At 46.9% G+C, this 19,989-nt stretch overlaps 1 protein-coding gene across 5 annotated transcripts in view; it reads left to right on the forward strand.

The window, feature by feature from the left end:
- LOC119963913 (fibroblast growth factor receptor-like 1) overlaps positions 1 to 19,989 on the forward strand; it is a 379,922-nt gene that overhangs the window by 166,018 nt on the left and 193,915 nt on the right. For all 5 annotated transcript variants that reach the window (XM_038793314.1, XM_038793313.1, XM_038793315.1 and 2 more), the window contains exon 3: positions 6,731 to 7,003. In XM_038793314.1, the coding sequence (XP_038649242.1) occupies positions 6,731 to 7,003 (273 nt within the window). The remainder of the gene's footprint in view (positions 1 to 6,730; positions 7,004 to 19,989) is intronic.

Raw genomic sequence — 19,989 nt, forward strand, 5'->3', positions numbered from 1 at the left:
GATAATTATGTTGCCCGGAGGTCCGCACTTTTTCATTTCGTTCAATATTTCATAAAGGACTGTCAAACAAGTTGAATGTAATCATTCCTGGATGTGGGCATGTTAACAAACACAGCACAGAAACTGTGTCCCTTTTGAAGTGGCTGCTGGTGACTCTTGAATTCTAGGCTTCTGGACTCCATTCATTCAGAGTAATTCCTCTGCTGCTTTCATAATGGTAACTTCAACATGGAGCAAGAAGCTGTTCCACAGATGGTATATCTGATACATTGTGCAGTGGCATCTGGGAAACTGCATTCTTTATACTCACATCTTTATTTGCTTTATTCTCAAAAGGGTTCACTTTAAACGGATCATTCCAAAGCCATTCACCCTTGCTTTTGAAATCTTTAGTCAGTCACATAACATACATTGCTCTGAAATTTAGAATTTGACCACCAACTGTGTTACATGATATTAAACGTTTATGGGCTCTTCCTTTTTTTGAAACAGACATTATGGGCAAGGCTATTTTAGTACTGCAATTTGGGGTGTCTGCAGTTCTAAGACCACACCTTACTGTGTAGCAGGAAAGGCTATTAGTTCCCAAGTCATGCAAAATTCTCAGCTTATACATTGAACATTGACGATATCAAGAACAGCGAGTAGATTAATTATAGAATGATAGAATGATGATGCACCTAAGGGGGTCACATTTGACTCATTGTGCTTCTCCTGGTTCATTTAAAGAGTTATCCCATTAGCCCCACTCCCCTCGTTGTGTCCCCTTCGCATTGCAAATGTTTTCCCTTCAAGTCCAATTCCTATTTGAGAATTATTATTGAATCAGCTTCCACTGGCAATACATTCCAGATAACATCTTTCCTGAAACAGCACCCTGTGATTAACGGCAATCCTGCTCTGGGAACGTTGTTAGGGATTAGGTTGGAGCATATCACCCTGGCAAAGGATATAGATGGTTCGATATTTGTCTTGAGCATTAACACAAAGCATGCATTATTGGCACCAAAGCAAAAGCAAAAATATGAGAAAAACGCAGCAGGCCTGGCAGCATCTGCGGAGAGAGGAAAATGAGATAACCTATCAAGTGTGTATGATTCTTCTTCGGGGTGAAAAGGGTGCATTGCGTGCTTGGATTGGCTGTTATATCCCACCTGATGTTCAGTACCATTGAATACAATGGAACTGAATATTGTGCAGGGCATACAACAGACGGCCAATATGATACTGCCTATTGCACACCGACAAGTATTTTGTTTCAGCTGGTTTACTGAATGACATGTGTTTGTCACATGTAATCTCTTACACTTACAGGCACCGTTTTTTCAAGTGACTTGCACACAGGAATTTGTCTGCATACAATTTGTTGCAGTTCGTTGTTTGTTGAATGAAATTGATTAGATGCCTAATTGCATAAATTTGACTGACCTTAGCATCACCAAACAAAGTATGCTGCTCAGGACAGAAAATGCTAAATTAGGAAGGTGGAAGGTCGAACATAGGAACTGGAACTCCATCTGGCCTGTTCTGCCATTCAATTAGATCATGGCTGATATGTAACTTAACTCCATCACCTGTCTTGGTTTCATAGCCCTTAATGCTCTTGAACTTAGATTATTCCCAGCAGAAATAGAAAATGCTGAGAAAAAAAATTGCTCCGTGTGTTTCACACGCTAACAGCAAGATTAAGGTAGATCATAATCATTCATATTGTGGTGACCTTCTACTACATGATTCGCGCCACAGTAATATTGTTCAATATGATTAATACTGCAGCGATACTCTACCACATTGTTTCTCCGGTAATTATATTGTGCTGTGAGCAACACTTCAGTGATATTGAATTATTATAAATGTAGGGGTTTTTTATGTGCACGGTGTACAGCATTCGAGTAATATATAGACCTAAATTTGACAGCTGTAATGACAGCTAAATTGTCAGTGTGATATAATGGTGAAACTGACAGTAATTTTTGGCATCCACATTAAGTTAAATGCAAAAATCCAGAAGTTGCTATCAGTGATTCCTTGGTCGTCCACAGGGTGCGCTGCTGAAGTTCTTGCAAATGGAAATCTTCTGAAACTGCTTGAATCGACATGACCGTGTACTTTTATGCTATTAATCTTGCTGCAAAACGTTTGGAAAAGTTAGACAGGTCCTTGACTCATTGTCAGCTAATGTTTCATCCTGAGCTGGTATCTTGGCAGTTTTTGCAAGTGGTGGTTTGCCATTGCCTGCCACTCTCAGGGGCAGGTCCCAAGTCTACCTTAGCTGGAACAGGAATTGAACCCACACTGGTGGTGTTAATTTGAACCATGTGTTAGCCAGGAAGGCAGCTGAGCTACTAGCCCCCTTTTCATAGCATACCAAGTGCACAAGATGCTGAATTACCTCTCTGGCCCTGAAAAACATTTTTTTATGTTTGCAGAATATCAAATTTCTTAATTGTGATAAAAAATGTTCACTGATGAAATTATATGTTTATGATTTTTTAAAAAACACTATTTCAGTTTCTACCTTAATGCCTTGTCTATGTCCCAATCTTTATTTCAGTCTTGGCAAAATGACTAAAAAGATAAAGATAATCATTGTTTTTTTTTACTGATTTTCTGTCTGTGAGAATTCTTCAGCATGATTATTTGCTTAACCTGTTTGGTGACATCACTATTACTGGAAGCTGGGGAGCCCCTATGACACTGGGGAGCTGATAATGAATTGATGTAACCTTGGGAAAGGGGAGAATCAAGCATGGAGATCACCTCACCATTGACTGCAAAATCTGTGATATTTTTCCGCTGTAATGTGCATGTAGAGCTCCACAGAGTTTAGTGCAGTGGCCACAGTTTGTATCAACGGAATTAGATAAAATTCGTGAAATGGACAACAAGAGTTGAAACCAAACACAAATAGTCAATCAAGTACTACATTCAGGTTCGAAAAACTGAATGTCATAGGTATACTATCACGGATGTCAAAATACCTAAAGGCAAAGTGGAAAGGAATGTGGACATGATAATAGATTTGATAATTAATATGTCAAATCACCATGATATAGAGGTTTCCAAATTGAATGGAATAGACAGGTGAATGAATATAGGTTTGAATGTAAAATGAGACAGTCCACTGATCAAAATTGCTTCCTGGTCACTATGTTTAGTACTAGTCCCCCAAACAGAAGGGAATTTATATTCAAGCTATGACAGAAGTGCAATGAAAAACCAAGAGGCTAATTAATCCCCACTGTCCAGCTTTGGCATAGATCAAGTTAGTTCAGACTTCTTCTTCACAGAATACCTTAATCTTGGAACAAATTAGCAAAGCTTAAAACTGGTGACCAGACAACTTAAAATAAATGTCAGGAAGAACTTCTTTATGCAAATAATTATCCACATCTGGGGCGAAATTCTCCGCGGACCGACGTGACGCCCATTTCCGGCGGGAAAAAGCGGTGTGCATGACTCCGGCGTCCCGGCCTTCTTTTAAGCTGGCAATCTCCGTACCCGGAAGGGCCAGCAGCTGACTGACGCGATACGCGTCAGTTTCACCAGCTGCGGAAGTGGTGAGACCCGCCGTTTTTTGGAGGAGGAGGAGAGAGACAGACCTGGCATTTGGGGGGGGGGGGGGGGGGGTTCCGGCATTTGGGGGGGGTTCCGACATTTGGGGGGGGGTTCCGGCATTTGGGGGGGGGGGTTCCGGCATTTGGGGGGGGTTCCGGCATTTGGGGGGGGGGGGGGGTTCCGGCATTTGGGGGGGGGGGTTCCGGCATTTGGGGGGGGGTTCCGGCATTGGGGGGGGGTTCCGGCATTTGGGGGGGGGGGGGTTCCGGCATTGGGGGGGGTTCCGGCATTGGGGGGGGGGGTGGTTGGGGTAGGGGGCAGCGGCGTACAGAGGGGGGGGGGCGACGGTGCGTTGGCCCAGGGCATCCGTAGCCCCCCCTCTCTGCACGCCGCTGCCCCCAAACCCCCCCCCGATGCCGCAACCCCCCCCCGAAGCCGCAACCCACCCCCCCGATGCCGCAACCCACCCCCTCATGCCGCAACCCCTCCCCCCCATGCCGCAACTCCCCCCATGCCGCAACCCCCCCATGCCGCAACCCCCCCATGCCGCAACCCCCCCCCATGCCGCAACCCCCCCCATGCCGCAAACCCCCCCCGATGCCGCAAACCCCCCCGATGCCGCAACCCCCCCCCCGATGCCGCAAACCCCCCCCCGATGCCGCAACCCCCCCCCCGATGCCGCAACCCCCCCCGATGCCGCAACCCCCCCGATGCCGCAACCCCCCCCCGATGCCGCAACACCCCCCCCGATGCCGCAACCCCCCGATGCCTCAACACCCCCCCCCCGATGCCGCAACCCCCCCCCCGATGCCGCAACCCCCCCCAATGCCGCAACCCCCCCCATGCCGCAACCCCCCCCGATGCCGCAACCCCCCCCGATGCCGCAACCCCCCCCCGATGCCGCAACCCCCCCCCCCCCGATGCCGCAACCCACCCCCCGACACTGAACGGCGTCAACCAGCCGTTTTAAAGCAACTGTGATTTTCGCCGACGTGACCCGTGGCCACGTCGGCGGGACTTCGGCCCATCCGGGCCGGAGATTTGTGGAAACTAAAAAAAAATGAAATCCCGCCGGCGCCAGCTGTTTTCAGAGGCTGCCGGCGGGATTTGCACAACGCCGGTTTTTGGCCGGTGGGAGATTTAAAAACCCTGCGGGAGCGGAAATAACGCCGCTGCCCGCCGATTCTCCGACCCTGCGTGGGGTCGGAGAATCCCGCCCCTGAAATGGTGTTGGTAGTGGAGGCAAGAATGTTAAACTCAAGATCCAATTAGATGATGATATTGGGAAGCTGTAGGTTTTAATAGTTTCTATGATATTCTCCATCCACCACTGTAATGCAAGCATTAACCATTTTTATATTAAATGGATCAATCTGGATAGAGTTTGCCTTGAGACAGCATTGTCCTTCATGTTTCCAACAGTCATTTCTCGGTTTAGATTCCATTTAGCTGAAATACTGCGCTGTATGATCAAGCATTATAAGTGAACTTACAAGGGATGGAATTCTCCAGTCCCCCTGCCATGGCAGCATGCCATTCGCTGACGGCGGAATTCTCTCTTCCTGCCGCCTGTCAATGGGATTTCCCATTGAAGCTGTGCCACGCCTCCGGGAAACCTGTGGGCGGGTGTGCGATGCCAGCGGGCAAAGAGAATCGCAACGGCCAGAGAATTCCAGTCAAATCAGAGAATAAAGCACAAAGTTAGTGTCAAAAGAGGTAATTCCATGATTCGGTGCTCATGGCCAGACTACCTTACTGTTAACAACTTCTATACTCCAGAGTTATGCCCATGGCAAATGCTGCCACCCTGATAGGAAAGATCAGATTGCCCTGACCTCAGGCTAGTAATGATGATTACATTTAAAAAGTGTGTTTTTGATGTAACATCTGATCAATGGCTGAATCACTGTATGGCCCACTGTTTTAAAAAAAATAAATTTAGAGTACCCAATTCATTTTTTCCAATTAGGAGGCAATTTAGCGTGTTCAATCCACCTACCTTGCACACCTTTGGGTTGTGTGGGGCGAAACCCAAGCAAACACGGGGAGAATATGCAAACTCCACTTTATGGCTGAGTTATCCAAAAAACAAAGGTCTCAAGTTTGATCTGTCTGTGCTAAGTTAGCTTAAATTATTCGCCACTACAATTATCCTCCGTTTGGTTATGTGGGCAGAAAATTGCAGAGTTGGTTTTTAATTTGTTCTTTGGGATATGCATGACAATGGCAAGGCTGCCTTTATTGCCCATCGCACTACATGTCTGTTGCTGTTTATCCTTGACACAAACAGTTGCCCCAATCACATGTGCTTACCGGTTCCAATATCCCATTATTCCCTTTCCCTTAAACTGCCATGTTAACATGGGCTGGATTCTTCCTCCCGCCCGCCGCAAGATCGCCACAGGCGAGACGCGGACAATGGAGAAGTCCATTGACCTCAGGTGGGATTCTGGTCACCGGGCGGGCGGGGCCAGAGAATCCCGCCCAGGGTCTTTGCTTCAATCACTGACGTTGTGCATTCAACAACCTTGCAACCCTCTGTGTAAAATGTTCCTCTTGTTGTCTGTCTTAAATCTCTGACATTTAATGTCTGTCCCCTCAATCTAGATCACTCAACCACTTGGAACAGTTTGGTTCTCTCTACTCTGCCCCATCAAATTGTAATTTTAAACACATCCATAAAATTGTTGCTTCGTCTTCTCGGTTCTAATAGAAACCCTCTTACACTGATGTAGATCTGGGCCATATGAGATATATATGTGTATTTTCATACGTGGCTATCTTCTATCAGATGCTATCCTCCCAAGTGCCAAATATATTAAAGAAGGGCCATCTAATTTTTTATGATGTTGAGTTAAACATTTATGAGCACCTGCCAATCAGCAGACTACCCTCGCCACCAGCAACTAACTTCAACTTGACGTACCTGATTATATAATGATGCTGCCAGCTGAAAACACACCCGGACCTTAGCAGCAGAATAATACTTTGGGTGTTACATTTTATGATCATATCTGTTATGATAAACAGTGTATCACCTCACTTACCATCCGGAATGGCACAGGGAGTGTGCTGGTGTCCTGAGGAGAGTGTGTTAAGTCTAAAAGGCAACTCAAAACATGTTAATCTCCCTTTGGCCACTGAACTAACTGCTCTTTACCTTGATCCTCAGGTCCGCCACAGATTTCTGCAAGAGTGATCAACCGACAAACGGTGAGGTTAGGTCGTACGATCAAGTTGCCATGTCCAGTAGAGGGTGATCCCCCACCACTGACCATGTGGACAAAAGATGGTCGGACCATTCACAGTGGCTGGACGCGATTCCGGGTCCTTCGCCAGGGACTGAAAATCAAAGAGGTGGAAGCTGAAGATGCCGGGACATACATCTGCAAGGCTACTAATGGTTTTGGCAGCATTAACCTCAACTACACCCTCATCGTGATTAGTAAGTACTGAGTAAGACAGGAAGCTGCTTTGTTTTTTGTTCTGCTCCATCTAGTTCAGGTGTCCTCTGAGCTCCATTAAGCAGGATTGATGCATTTCTTTTCCATCTGTCTATTCCTTGTAGGCCAGTTAAACCAAGCTCCATTATTCCGGGGCTCTGGGGTTGATTGTTTCACAGATGCTCATCAAAGACAGCGTGGGTTCTATTTATCATGGAGCTTTGGGAGAACTGTCCGCCTTAAAGTCAACTTTTTCTGTTTGACATGAAATGGATATTCTTCATTTAGGCCTCAAATACCAAGAACAAGTTAGACCATTAAACCTGTACCTTTGCACCGTTCTGCATCATGGAGTTGCCACTTCCTTTCATGTGAGAAAGAGTAGTCGCAAATAGCTGAATAAACAAAGCAGTCAGACCCCATATTTATCAATTATACTGTTTTCTATTTCATTTTTCTTTTGGGCTGTTTCAAAGTCTTGCTTACCCAGAAACTCTCACATGCAGTCTCCATCCGCCCATTACTGAGTGCATATTGCCCTCCTGTAGGGACATATCCCACAGGCATCAGGCAAGGTTTGCACTGCTGGAGCTGAATCAACTAATGCTGTCAGCCTATCGGTGGTGGTGGTGTGTAACAATCCACTCAGGCAGTCTTGAGTTGCTGGGCAACATGCACGTCGTAGTATCCAGAGCTATGGATAGCAATGGAAAAGGTTCCAGTGTTCTTTGCACCACATGATGGACCAGAGATCTCTCCTCTTCTTACCACCTGCCATTGGCATGTGTTGAAAAGATTTGCATTTGAAATCTCTGCAGACTGCTTCCCGGCGGCGCACCATTCTCAGGCGGGATACTCTCTTCCCGCCGCTTGTCAATGGGATTTCCCATTGAAGCCACCCCACGCCATCGGGAAACCCGTGGCATTGCCGGCGGGAACAGAGATTCCTAATGGCTGGAGAATTCTGGCCCTCCTGCTTGGCCACATCATGAATGCACCTTCCTTGCCCATAGACATAGACATAGAATTTACAGTGCAGAAGGAGGCCATTCAGACCATCGAGTCTGCACTGACCCTTGGAAAGAACACCCCACGCATCCACCCAATCCTCGTAACCCAGTATCCTCACCTAACCTTTTTGGACACTAGGGGCAATTTAGCATGGCCAATCCACTTAACCTGCACATCTGTGGACTGTGGGAGGGAACCAGAGCACATCTTCCATCATGTTTTCAGTGGACTGAAACCTGGAACTTTTCCAGAGGTAGTGACCCTACCCATTGCACCATAAGACCTCCACAGGCTACCAGTACAGAGCTTTAATAAGCTTTCTATTACTGACCTAACTAGGATCATCTTACTTCATTAGGCCATTGGCTTGCTTTGCTTGTTTGTTCAATCAACTCCACCGGCCGTGACGGATGCAAACAAATTGCACTTGGACACTGATAATTACATTATCAGAACAAATTCTTGTTTTTCAAGAGTATTTATGGCCCTTCAGGATTCTGGTTGATGCAGGAATTATAGACCACTTAAGAAAAACATAAATAGCTGATAATATTTATAATTCCCTATTTTAATGTGCTGTGATTTTTTTGAAGTGGCTTAACAAAAAACAAATCTTTGGATCTTTCTTTCAGACTAATCTAAAAGTTCACAACAGAGGGTCACCTTACACTCGTGTAACCCACAATAAACATTTTGCAACCTGTCGCAGATCTGGCAGCAGGGTAGCACAGTGGCTGACACTGTTGCTTCACAGTGCCAGCGTCCGGGTTTGATTCCCGGCTTGGGTCACTCTCTGCGCGGAGTCTGCACGTTTTCCCCGTGTCTGCGTGGGTTTCCTCTGGGTGCTCCGGTTTCCTACCACAAATCCTGAAAGATGTACTTGTTAGGTGAATTGGACATTGTGAATTCTCCCTCAGTGTACACGAACAGGCGCCGGAATGTGGCGACTAGGGGCTTTTCACAGTAACTTCATTGCAGTGTTATTGTGAGCTTACTTGTTTTTTCTAAACTGTATTTTATTACAAATATGTATCAAAACAGATTACAGCGAACAAACACGCCGGGAAACATATTTCCCAACAATCAACTATACAGTCTGTACAGATTTTTCCTCTTTTGCACCCCCCCTCGCCCGCGACCAACAGCCTCTCAAACACGGTCACAAACATCCTCCACCTTTCCTCAAACCCCCTGAAGAGCCCCTTAACTAATACCAGGAAGTCGTACAGGTCACCCAACCAAGCCATTACCCCCGGTGGCGATGCCGACTGCCACTCCAGCAAAATTTGCCGCCGTGCAATCAGAGAGGCGAAGGCCAAGGCATCAGACTTCCTCCTTTCCATGAGCTCCGACTTCTGTGACCCTAAATATCGCCAGCAAAGGGTCTGGGTCCACCTCCTCCTCCTCCACTATCCTGGCTAAGACTGCGAACACTCCTGCCCAGAAACTTCCCAATTTTTATCAACCCCAAAACATGCGCGCATGATTTGCTGGCCCCTGCCCACACCTCTCACACTCATCTGCTACCCCCTGAAAGAACCCATTCATTCTCGCCCGATTCTTTTAAAAAATAAATTTAGCGTACCCAATTATTTTTTCCAATTAAGGGGCAATTTTAGTGTGGGCAATCCACCTATCCTGCACATCTTTGGGTTGTGTGGGTGCAACCCACGCAGACACGGGGAGAATGTTCAAACTCCACACGGACAGTGACCCAGGGCCCGGGTCCTCAGCGCCGTAGGCAACAATGCTAACCACTGTGCCACCGTGCTGCCCCTCGCCCGATTCATATGCACCCTGTGCACCACCTTAAACTGTATCAGGCTCATCCTTGCACAAGAGGAGGTCCCGTTTACCCTATGCAGTGCCTCACTCCATACTCCCCAATTGATCTCCCCTCCCAACTCTGCTTCCCATTTTTCCTTGATCTTCACCACCCACTCGCCTCCCTGTCCCCCCAGTCACTTGTATGCAACCCCAATTCTTCCCTCCCCTTCCACATCAGGGAGCAGCAGTCACTCCAGCATGGTGTATCCCGGCAACCTAGGGAACCCCCTCCAGACCTTTCGCGCAAAGTCCCTAACCTGCAGATACTTGAACTCACTCCCCCTCCGGGCTCCTTGACTATCTACTCAGGGCCATTGGCAACGCTGCCATCACCAAAGCCCTCAAACTGGACCCCTTACAAGATTCCTCCTCCATCTTAACCCACTCTACCCCTTCAATATAAGCTTACCAGTGACAATAATAAAGATTATAATGGGATGACTTGAACCCAGGGACAAATGATCCTATTCTTGGTCCCTGGAGAGTATCTATTGCCCATGTGCGAAGGCAATGAAAAAGAAGTTTTGTTCTGACGTTTCTGGGTATTTTCAGGAAAGAAGCTGAGCTTTGTCCCTCCAGTAAGAACAGACTCATCATTTTGTAAATAATGTAGTGGAAAGTGTTCATGATTATTTCCTGTCACTTTCCTTCATTTATATTGGCTACATTATGGGTGTCCCAACAATGGCACTGTGGGGCCTAATGCCTGAACACCTACATAAGGAACAATGGCTAGGATTCTCCGGTATCCGGCGGGGTGGGCCGTACTGGCGGCAAGGAGTGGCGTGAACCACTCCGGCATTGGGCCGCCCAGAAGGTGCAGAATCCTCCGAACCTTCAGGGGCTAGGCTGGCGCTGGAGTGGTTGGCGCTGCGCCAACTGGGGCCGAAGGGCCTCCGCCGGCCGGCGCAAGTTGGCGCATGTGCAGGAGCGCCAGCGTGTTCCCAGAAGGGATTTCTTCTCTGCACCGGCCATGGCAGAACTTTACACAGGCAGGCGCGGAGGGAAAGAGTGCCCCCACGGCACAGGCCCCGATCGCGAGCCAGGCCACCGTGGCCGCCCCCCCAGGGCCGGATCCCCCCGCGCCCCCCCGAGGACTCCGCAGGCCGCCCTCAGAGCCAGGTCCCGCCGGTACAGACCTGGACTAATCCGCGCCGGCAGGACTGGCCAAAAATGGGCGGCCGCTCGGCCCATTGGGGACCGGAGAATCGCCACTGCCAACGGCCCCCGACCGGCGCGGCACTATCCCCGCCCCCGCCAAAAAACCACTGCCGGAGAATTCGGCAGCCAGTGTTGGAGCGGCAGGGCGGGATTCATGCCACCCCCCTGCCCCCCCCGGCGATTCTCCGACCTGGCGGAGGATCGGAGAATCACGCCCAATATTTTTGAAGCTCGAAACGTTTGATTATCGTTCCCCAAAAACAGCCAGTCTGAGCCATTGGCAAACCTCCCATTTTACTCGCCTGTCTTCTGGCACGTGGCTTTATTGAGGAGGGTAGGCTTGTAATTGAGGTTCTATTAGGCTATATTGACCAACACCAAAACTGACCACAATTTGGCCCAGACAACCACAGCATATGCAGGGCACACGGAACCTGCTCTGGTACCGGACCAAATGGTGAGCGATGAAAATCAACCTACCGGACATCCTGAAAATGACCTCTCATGTGTAAAATTGGACATTTGCATTGGTAGTGGTAAATTTTATTTTCTACAAAACTGCCTCACTAGTATCATTAATATCACCCCAATACCTATGGTCTCGGAAGCAAACCCTGAAATTCAACGGAATATTTTTGACAATTCCTTTAAGATGCATCAGTGAAGGAACATAATTGCCTCATTGGTCAGTAATGGATGATTTCTTTCCCATTGTATTTGCAACGAAGGGCGGCACGGTGGTGCAGTGGTTAGCACTGCTGCCTACGGTGCTGAGGACCCGGGTTCGATCCCGGCCCTGGGTCACTGTCCGTGTGGAGTTTGCACATTCTCCCCGTGTCTGTGTGGGTTTCACCCCCACAACTCAAAAATGTGCAAGTTAGGTGGATTGGCCACGCTAAATTGCCCCTTAATTAGAAAACAATATAATTGTGTACTGTAAAAAAAATGTTTTTTTAAAAGTATTTGCAAAGAAGCTGTGCAAGGATATTTCAATCGGCGTTGCAAAAAAAATAACAGGTTCAAATGTTGTTGCTGAGCTGGTTGCCTTAAACCCTGCAACAAAGTCCCAACAATAAAAATGACACTGGACACTTCCAGGTTTTGTCGTTGGGAAAATGACCAGCTTTCAACCTTGTCATGATGGATAACTGACCTGCAGCATTGTTGGAGAATTATTTCAGTCAAGTAGCTCTTGCGTCTGCAAGTTGAAGGAATTCATGCTAAATGGTGCATCTTGTGTGACATTAGGAACCCAGGAGTTAGTGGGCAACGCATAGTTTGGAATGGGGAGTCGCATTTCAATATTGTCCCTGCAACAAGTAAATGGAAATGATTTGTAATGAGCCAAACTCGTGCTTTAATCCCTCAATTGAAGGAGAACCACGTGGTTTACAAAAATGTTTAAACCAGTTTTCGAAAGCTTTTGGCATATTGTACTTCAAATCTTGTTTATGAACTGGTCAATCTGGATTACTGCAATTGGCGCACATTCATATAAACCACAACGTTAGCGTACAAGGTTTGCTGTTTAACCACTCCAATTAATTCTCTCATCGGGATTATGGTTGATTCTCACCATCAATGACACCAACAAATTTGAATAAAGTTCCTTGAACCGCAGTAAAAGTCCGCTGAGATTGAGAATTACTGATCTAGGTGATTGTAATCTTCTCTGTTTAAACTGCCCTTGAGGCTATGCTACCTGCAACCTTTGGGTTGTTGGTATTTGTTGCTGCTAAGTGATTTGTTAACATGTGAAGCTCTGTTACTGACGTGGTCTGGGAAAGGCTAATATCCATTGTCCAGTTCACTTAATTTTACTCGCTGCTTGGGAACCAGGGAGAAATTTTACAGGCCTGAGTTGTTCGAGGGGAATGTTTATAATTTCAAAATTTAACTTTGGTAATATTCGATTTTTCATTTGTTCGCTGATTGATTGTGCATTGTGACTGTTGTCCATTCTGTCTGCTGTTGGTCAATCCTGGCTTTGGTTAGACAGACAGAAACTAAATTGAATCAAGCAGCTGGAAGCATGAGAGAATAGACACGTTAAAATGCACTTGAATACAACCTCCTGTTCAAACATAGGAACGGGTGTGTCATCTCTCCAAATCTCCGAGGTACAAAACACAACAGCTTATTCTCCATAGGCTGAGAAATAACACAAGGAATCTCTGACCTTTGAACAGGGTGGTCTTAGATTTCCAACAAGCACCATTTACTATTCTTTGGTATGTCACACCACACACTAAAAGTGCCAGTTGTAGATGTAGGTAACAAATATATTATTATATATTACAAATATCCTTGTCTTTTCCAATCTACAAAATGTATATTTGGAGCGATTTAACGCGAGAAAAAAATTCCCGTTTTGGGGGCCTGCAGCGCCGAGAATCCCTCAGCTGTTTGACAGGACTCTGGTGGTTTTTTGGGCCTTGGTGAGGAAAGCTGTGCAGAGGCTGCACTTACCTCATTTCCTGCACTGCCGTTCTCAGCACCCGGGCATCTTGGCACTGCCAGACTGGCACTGCCACCTGGGCTCCCTGGCAGTGCCAGGGTGGCAGTGTCAAGGTGCCCGGGTGCCAGTGGGAGTGCCAGGGTACCACCCTGCTCTGAGCCTGATCATCTGGGAGCCTCCAATGGCCTGGGTGGCCCCACCAGGTGTCATTACGCCTGGCCCATGTTTGTATGGACCAGTGCTAAACAGCGTCATGGTGAGGTCTCCCAGGGGAGGCCGTTAGTTCCCGGGCCTTGGGAGAATATGGCGTAGACATATTAAATAAGCCTAATGGCTCATTTAAACACGTCAATCTGGATCTCGCCCAGTGAGGACGAGATCAAGATCCTGCGCGAAGCGCGTTGATCGTCCTGAATCTCGTGAGAAGCCTCTCACGGGATTAAACGGCCTTGTTGCATCACCCAGTCAGGCCTGCCGAGGCCATTAAATTGTGCCATTGTCTTTTAAAATCATCTTGACTCTCCCAATGTTCTCCTCACTTAAACCATTCATTCATTCTGGGGTATCTGTGGATGTTCTGCACTGCACTGACCCTACAATGCTTCAGCTGGGATCATAAGATACAGCTGAAAAATTGTGCATGGGTTCAGTGGCAGGAATCTTCACGAGCAGCATCAATGCGCTCGATGTCCATTGACCCTGCCGGGAAGAGTTGGGTCTATGTTTCTGTGTATGTCAACAGAGGGGGCAGTGTTCCTACAGTTCCAATCCCAAAAATCACCTGAAACCAATGTTGCATCAGAGTTTTTTAAGGAATCCTTGGAAAACTGGGCATAACCCTGAGAAGCCGTCCTTTTCCTCCGTTGTATTTTAGATGGAAAATGGCTACAATCATCGTCCATCACTACTTCACAGAAAGCTACAACTCTGAATAAGCCACAGTCCAAACTGGCTACGTGACAAATTATGTCAGTGTTGAACATAGACCATAGAACATAAACATACAGTGTAGAAGGAAGCCATTCGGCCCATCGAGTCTGCACCGACCCACATTAAGCCCTCACTTCCACCCTATCCCCTTAACCCAATAACACACCCTAACCTTTTTTTTGGACACTAAGGGCAATTTATCATGGCCAATCCACCTAACCTGCACGTCTTTGGACTGTGGGAGGAAACCGGAGCACCCGGAGGAAACCACGCAGACACGGGGAGAACGTGCATACTCCGCACAAACAGTGACCCAGCGGGGAATCGAACCTGGGACCCTGGCGCTGTGAAGCCACAATGCTAGCCACTTGTGCTACCGTTCTACCCTTAATTGGTGGCTAATTTCGCAACTTGGAATTGTTATGTCTCCTGGGTGGGTGAATATGCTTGTGAGAATGACATCTGCAACATGTGCTGTCCTGTAATCCTGCCAAAGACAGAGGCCCAAGCAGGGGGAAAGGATTAATAGAACACTTAACTCTGCCAATACCAATTACCCCAACATCATTGTCATGTACCAGGACACAGCTTCCTGTGATTTACAAGATCAGCCAGGATTTTACTGAATGGTGGGACAGGCTCAGGAAACTGAATGGCTTCCTCTTGATGCTGTGTAATAAAGATTTCAAGCTCGCAGAGGGTGAGAGTGCCCAGGGAGGCGTTCAGTCTCTCCTGTTTGCTGAACAGCTAACTGCAGGGACACTCGCTGTACAGCAGTCATGGCAATGGTGTGTTCTTACCATCAGGTGAGGAAGAGTCGATTGGCTGTCCTCTTTTTCTTCTCCACATTTTGCCTTTATTTAAAACCGGAGATGCCAATTCCAAGGGTGTTTACCGTTTATGTATATTGACCACAAAATACATGATTCAACAGGTTTTCTTGAGGTGTTTAAGAAGAAAAGATAGGTTTTATTGTACTTAACCCCATCTCAGTAACAATAGTAAACAACACCGAGTTATTTACAACACAGACATCACAAGCATACGCACATGCAAACACACACACAAGCACACGCACACGCAAATACACACACAGGCACACACAAACACCCGCACATATAAACACACACACAGGCAGACACAAACACTCGCACACACAAACACACACACAGGCAGACACAAACACATATATACATGCAGGCACACACAAATACACAGACAGGCACACACAAACACCCGCACATATAAACATCGCACACACAAACATACACACACAAACATACACACACACACCACACACAAACACTCGCGCGCACAAACACACACACAGGCAGACACAAACACACATATACATGCAGGCAGACACAAATACACACACAGGCACACACAAACACCCACACATACAAACATCGCACACACAAACATACACACACACCACACACACAAACACTCGCACACACAAACACACACACAGGCAGACACAAACACACATACACATGCAGGCACACACAAATACACACACAGACACACACAAACACACTAACACACAAACACACATGGACAAGCACACACACACACACCCGCAGGCATATACAAACATGCATACACACATGCCGACAAACACACACACAGGCACACACAAACACCCGCACATACAAACACACATGCACAAACAAACGTCGCACGCACAAACACACAACACACACAAACACTCACACACAAAAACACACATACACATGCAGGTATACACATACACAAACACACAACGACAAGCACACCACACACACGCAGGCATATACAAACACGCAAACACATGTAGACAAAAAATAAACAGACACACACACAAAGCAGAAAGTACAGTGATGCAAATGCGCAGCCATCTTTGACTGTGATCCAAGTTAATGGAATGTGCTTTAATAATTTATTTTAAAGAAAACATCAATTCGGGATTTTCAGCCAGTAAATTCAAAAATACTTTGTTGTGATATGAAGCATGGTTTCACAGCACATGTTTTAGTTTCTACGACAGCACAGCATTGAGCTGCTATTCAGTTTGCAGGACCATGAAGTCAGGAGCAGGAAATGGGAGGAGGTGGGGGCTCCGGTGGGGGGGGTAGTATAAATAACAATTTTAAAACAAGCAAAAAGAAGAGAGCAGATTAATAGCAAGAAATTATTCTTTAAGCACCAGAGGTTTCACGGGAAAACTAAAAGATGGCAACGCATTAAATCAGGAGAGAGGAATAAGTCGTGTGAATAAATCAATCGAACAGGAGGACAGGTCAGTAGGTGTGACACAGATAAGCATTCTATACAAACACATGAGGTATAAGGAACAAGTTGAATGATTTACAGGCAAATTCAACTTGGGGTGCAACATAGTAAATATTGCTGAGGAGTGGCGGAAAGATGGTCAAGGCTGGTATCTAGCCCCTGGAAAGGATTATGGAAAGGATTAAGAAATAGAAGAGGCTTTAAGACTACAGGGGGAGTTGAGTATAGGTCCTCTCATAGCATTGATGGAATGGTAGAATGTATAAATGCAGAGTTTAGACAAACATGTAGCGAAGGCAGAGTAGTTTTAATGCAGAATATTAACTCTAACTTAAATATAGGTTGGAATAAGAAGACTAGCTGATTTCAGAAAAGTAGTGAATTTCTTCAGTGTGTTCAGGATACTTTTCTGCACCAATGGGCTGGATTCTCCGCCAACCACCACTGGTAGCGGCGTTCCAAAAAACAGGATTAGCGCCCCTTCTGATGCCCCTGCCCCCACTGGCGGCGGTATTAAGGTAAGAGTCCTACACCAGCAGGAGGATGCAATAGGCCGAATGGACTCATTTGCATCCTATTACTGGGCTGGGCACTGGATTCTCCGGTCCTTTGGGCCGGGGTTCACATGGGCGAGCATGGCCCTGGGGCGGTTGACGTCACGGTGGGCCAAGGCGGTAACTCTTTTAAGGAGTTTCCACCAAAGTCCATCGGAGGGCCACACCCCTCCCGCAATGCAAATCAATTACAGAGACTCCTGCTTGGAAGCCTCCATTACAGAGACCCCATCCTGGAAGCCTCCATTACAGAGACCCCTGCTTGGAAGCCTCCATTACAGAGACCCCTGCTTGGAAGCCTCCATTACAGAGACCCCTTCCTGGAAGCCTCCATTACAGAGACCCCTTCCTGGAAGCCTCCATTACAGAGACCCCTGCTTGGAAGCCTCCATTACAGAGACCCCTTCCTGGAAGCCTCCATTACAGAGACCCCTTCCTGGAAGCCTCCATTACAGAGACCCCTGCTTGGAAGCCTCCATTACAGAGACCCCTTCCTGGAAGCCTCCATTACAGAGACCCCTGCTTGGAAGCCTCCATTACAGAGACCCCTGCTTGGAAGCCTCCATTACAGAGAATGCTGCCTGGAAGCCGCCCATTACAGGAAATGGAGGTGAGTCAGCAGTCCAGAGAGAGAAGGGTGAAAAAAGAATCACTGTTTTAAAACTCACCTTTGCAATACACCTGCTGGCTCTGGCAGAGAAAACAGCTCCTGTAAATTGCTAGAAAGGGAAATCCACATCAGTTGGGTCTGAATCCCCTCAGATCTATAATCTGCAAGGTTTTCATTCACATCAATGTGAAATTGATTTTACTCGGGTGTGATTGACATTTTGCACTAACACCCAGTTGTCTGGATTGTTTAATCTCATTTCCTTTCATGCTCGAGATGCTTCACATGCTGTCAAAGCTTTTCACCTTGCACTCATCAGCCCAGAATTGCAAGAATACCAAATTTCAAAGAGAAAACAATTTATGCTGTGTGTGAAAGGGGTGCTGATTGTTTGCTATGTGTTCATAGAATCCCTACAGTGCAGAAGGTGGCCATTCAGCCCAACCAGTCTGCACCGACCATCTGAAAGAGCACCCCACCTAGACCCACTCTTCACCCCATACCCACCTAACTTTTAGATACTAAGGGGCAATTTAGCATGGCCAATCCACCTAACCTGCGCATTGTTGGACTGGGGAAGAAACCGGAGCAGCCGGAGGAAACACACGCACACATGGGGAGAACATGCAAACTCCACAGTCACCCAAGGTCAGAATTGAACCTGGATCCCTGGCTCTGTGAGTCAGTAGTGCTAACCACTGTGCCACCATGCCACCCTCTGATTGATAAAGACATTGCTGTCGTAAATGCACCAAGGAACAGTTGTCCCCCAAACTTTTGTTTATTTGAAAAGTACGTAATATCTGAACATGTTCTTTCCATATGCAAAGGGCAGGGTCCTGTGTATGAATAGATGGAACTTTCTGGGACATCCTAAGATTGTGAAAGGCTCTGTAAATGCAAGTTTGTTTGTCTTTCTTCCGCTCTTTATTCGATCACATACATAAATCAACAGGATTTTCATCCTCTGGGCAGCACGGTAGCACAGTGGTTAGCACAGTTTCTTCACAGCTTCAGGGTCCCAGGTTTGATTCCCGGCTTGGGTCACTGTCTGTGTGGAGTCTGAACGTTCTCCCCGTGTCTGCGTGGGTTTCCTCCGGGTGCTCCGGTTTCCTCCCACAGTCCAAAGACGTGCAGATTAGGTGGATTGGCCATGATAAATTCCCCGCTAGTGACCCAAAAAAGGTTAATAATGATAATAATAATAATAATTGCTTATTGTCACAAGTAGGCTTCAATGAAGGTACTGTGAAAAGCCCCTAGTCTCCACATTCCGGCGCCTGTTCGGGGAGGCTGGTATGGGATAGTTTGGTGGGGTTACTGAGTTATGGGGAATAGGGTGGAGGCGTGGGCTTTAAGTAGGGTGCTCTTTCCAAGGGCCGGTGAAAACTTGATGAGCCGAATGGCCTCCTTCTGCACTGTAAATTCTATGATCTACCAGGGCATTAATTGAACATGACCAAATAGCCCAATCTGAAAATAAAGTAAAAAAAGGTTTGTTTTCAAAACGCATGTTTAATTCAATGAAAAGCTGATAACTCGTAATACATCCAAAACCTTTTGCCTTCACTCCAGGCAGCTCAGCAGCAAGCTACTCAACGACAAGTCCTCCCAGTCATAAAATCACTGTGGGTTTTAGTAATCTTTCTGCCTATCCAATGACACATTTGTAGCACCAAATAAACCCTGTCTTACTGCGTCCAGATGGAGCCACGAAGTGGTGTGAAGAATTATCTCCGATGTAAAAAGCCGCACAAATAAATTTCGTAGCTACATTGTCTGCCAGTTGGGACACTGTGTGAAACGTCAACTTGATGGTAACAGATTTTGGTCTTCATTCAAAACAGACACACACAAGCGGCAGCCAAGTGAGCTACAGTTTACTTGCAGTTTAAAGCCTGCCAGACATATGGACACAAACACCCTCTCTTGGCTGACAACACACGATTGCTCGTTCTGACTCTCCTTTTTCATTCCTGAGAAATGAAGGCCAATGCAAAATGGTGATTGTGGCAGTTGATTACGCATCAGGAAATAGATGGCTGGGTTATTTTTGGGTCTTTAGGCAAAAGAATGAGCTTACATTTCTGTCGCACCTTGTCATGTCCTCACCACTTTTACAACCAGCTACTGCAGTTCAGTGACGCCAATAGCGTTTAAACC

The sequence above is a fragment of the Scyliorhinus canicula genome, chromosome 3, assembly GCF_902713615.1.
Source record: "Scyliorhinus canicula chromosome 3, sScyCan1.1, whole genome shotgun sequence".
NCBI lineage: Eukaryota > Metazoa > Chordata > Chondrichthyes > Carcharhiniformes > Scyliorhinidae > Scyliorhinus > Scyliorhinus canicula.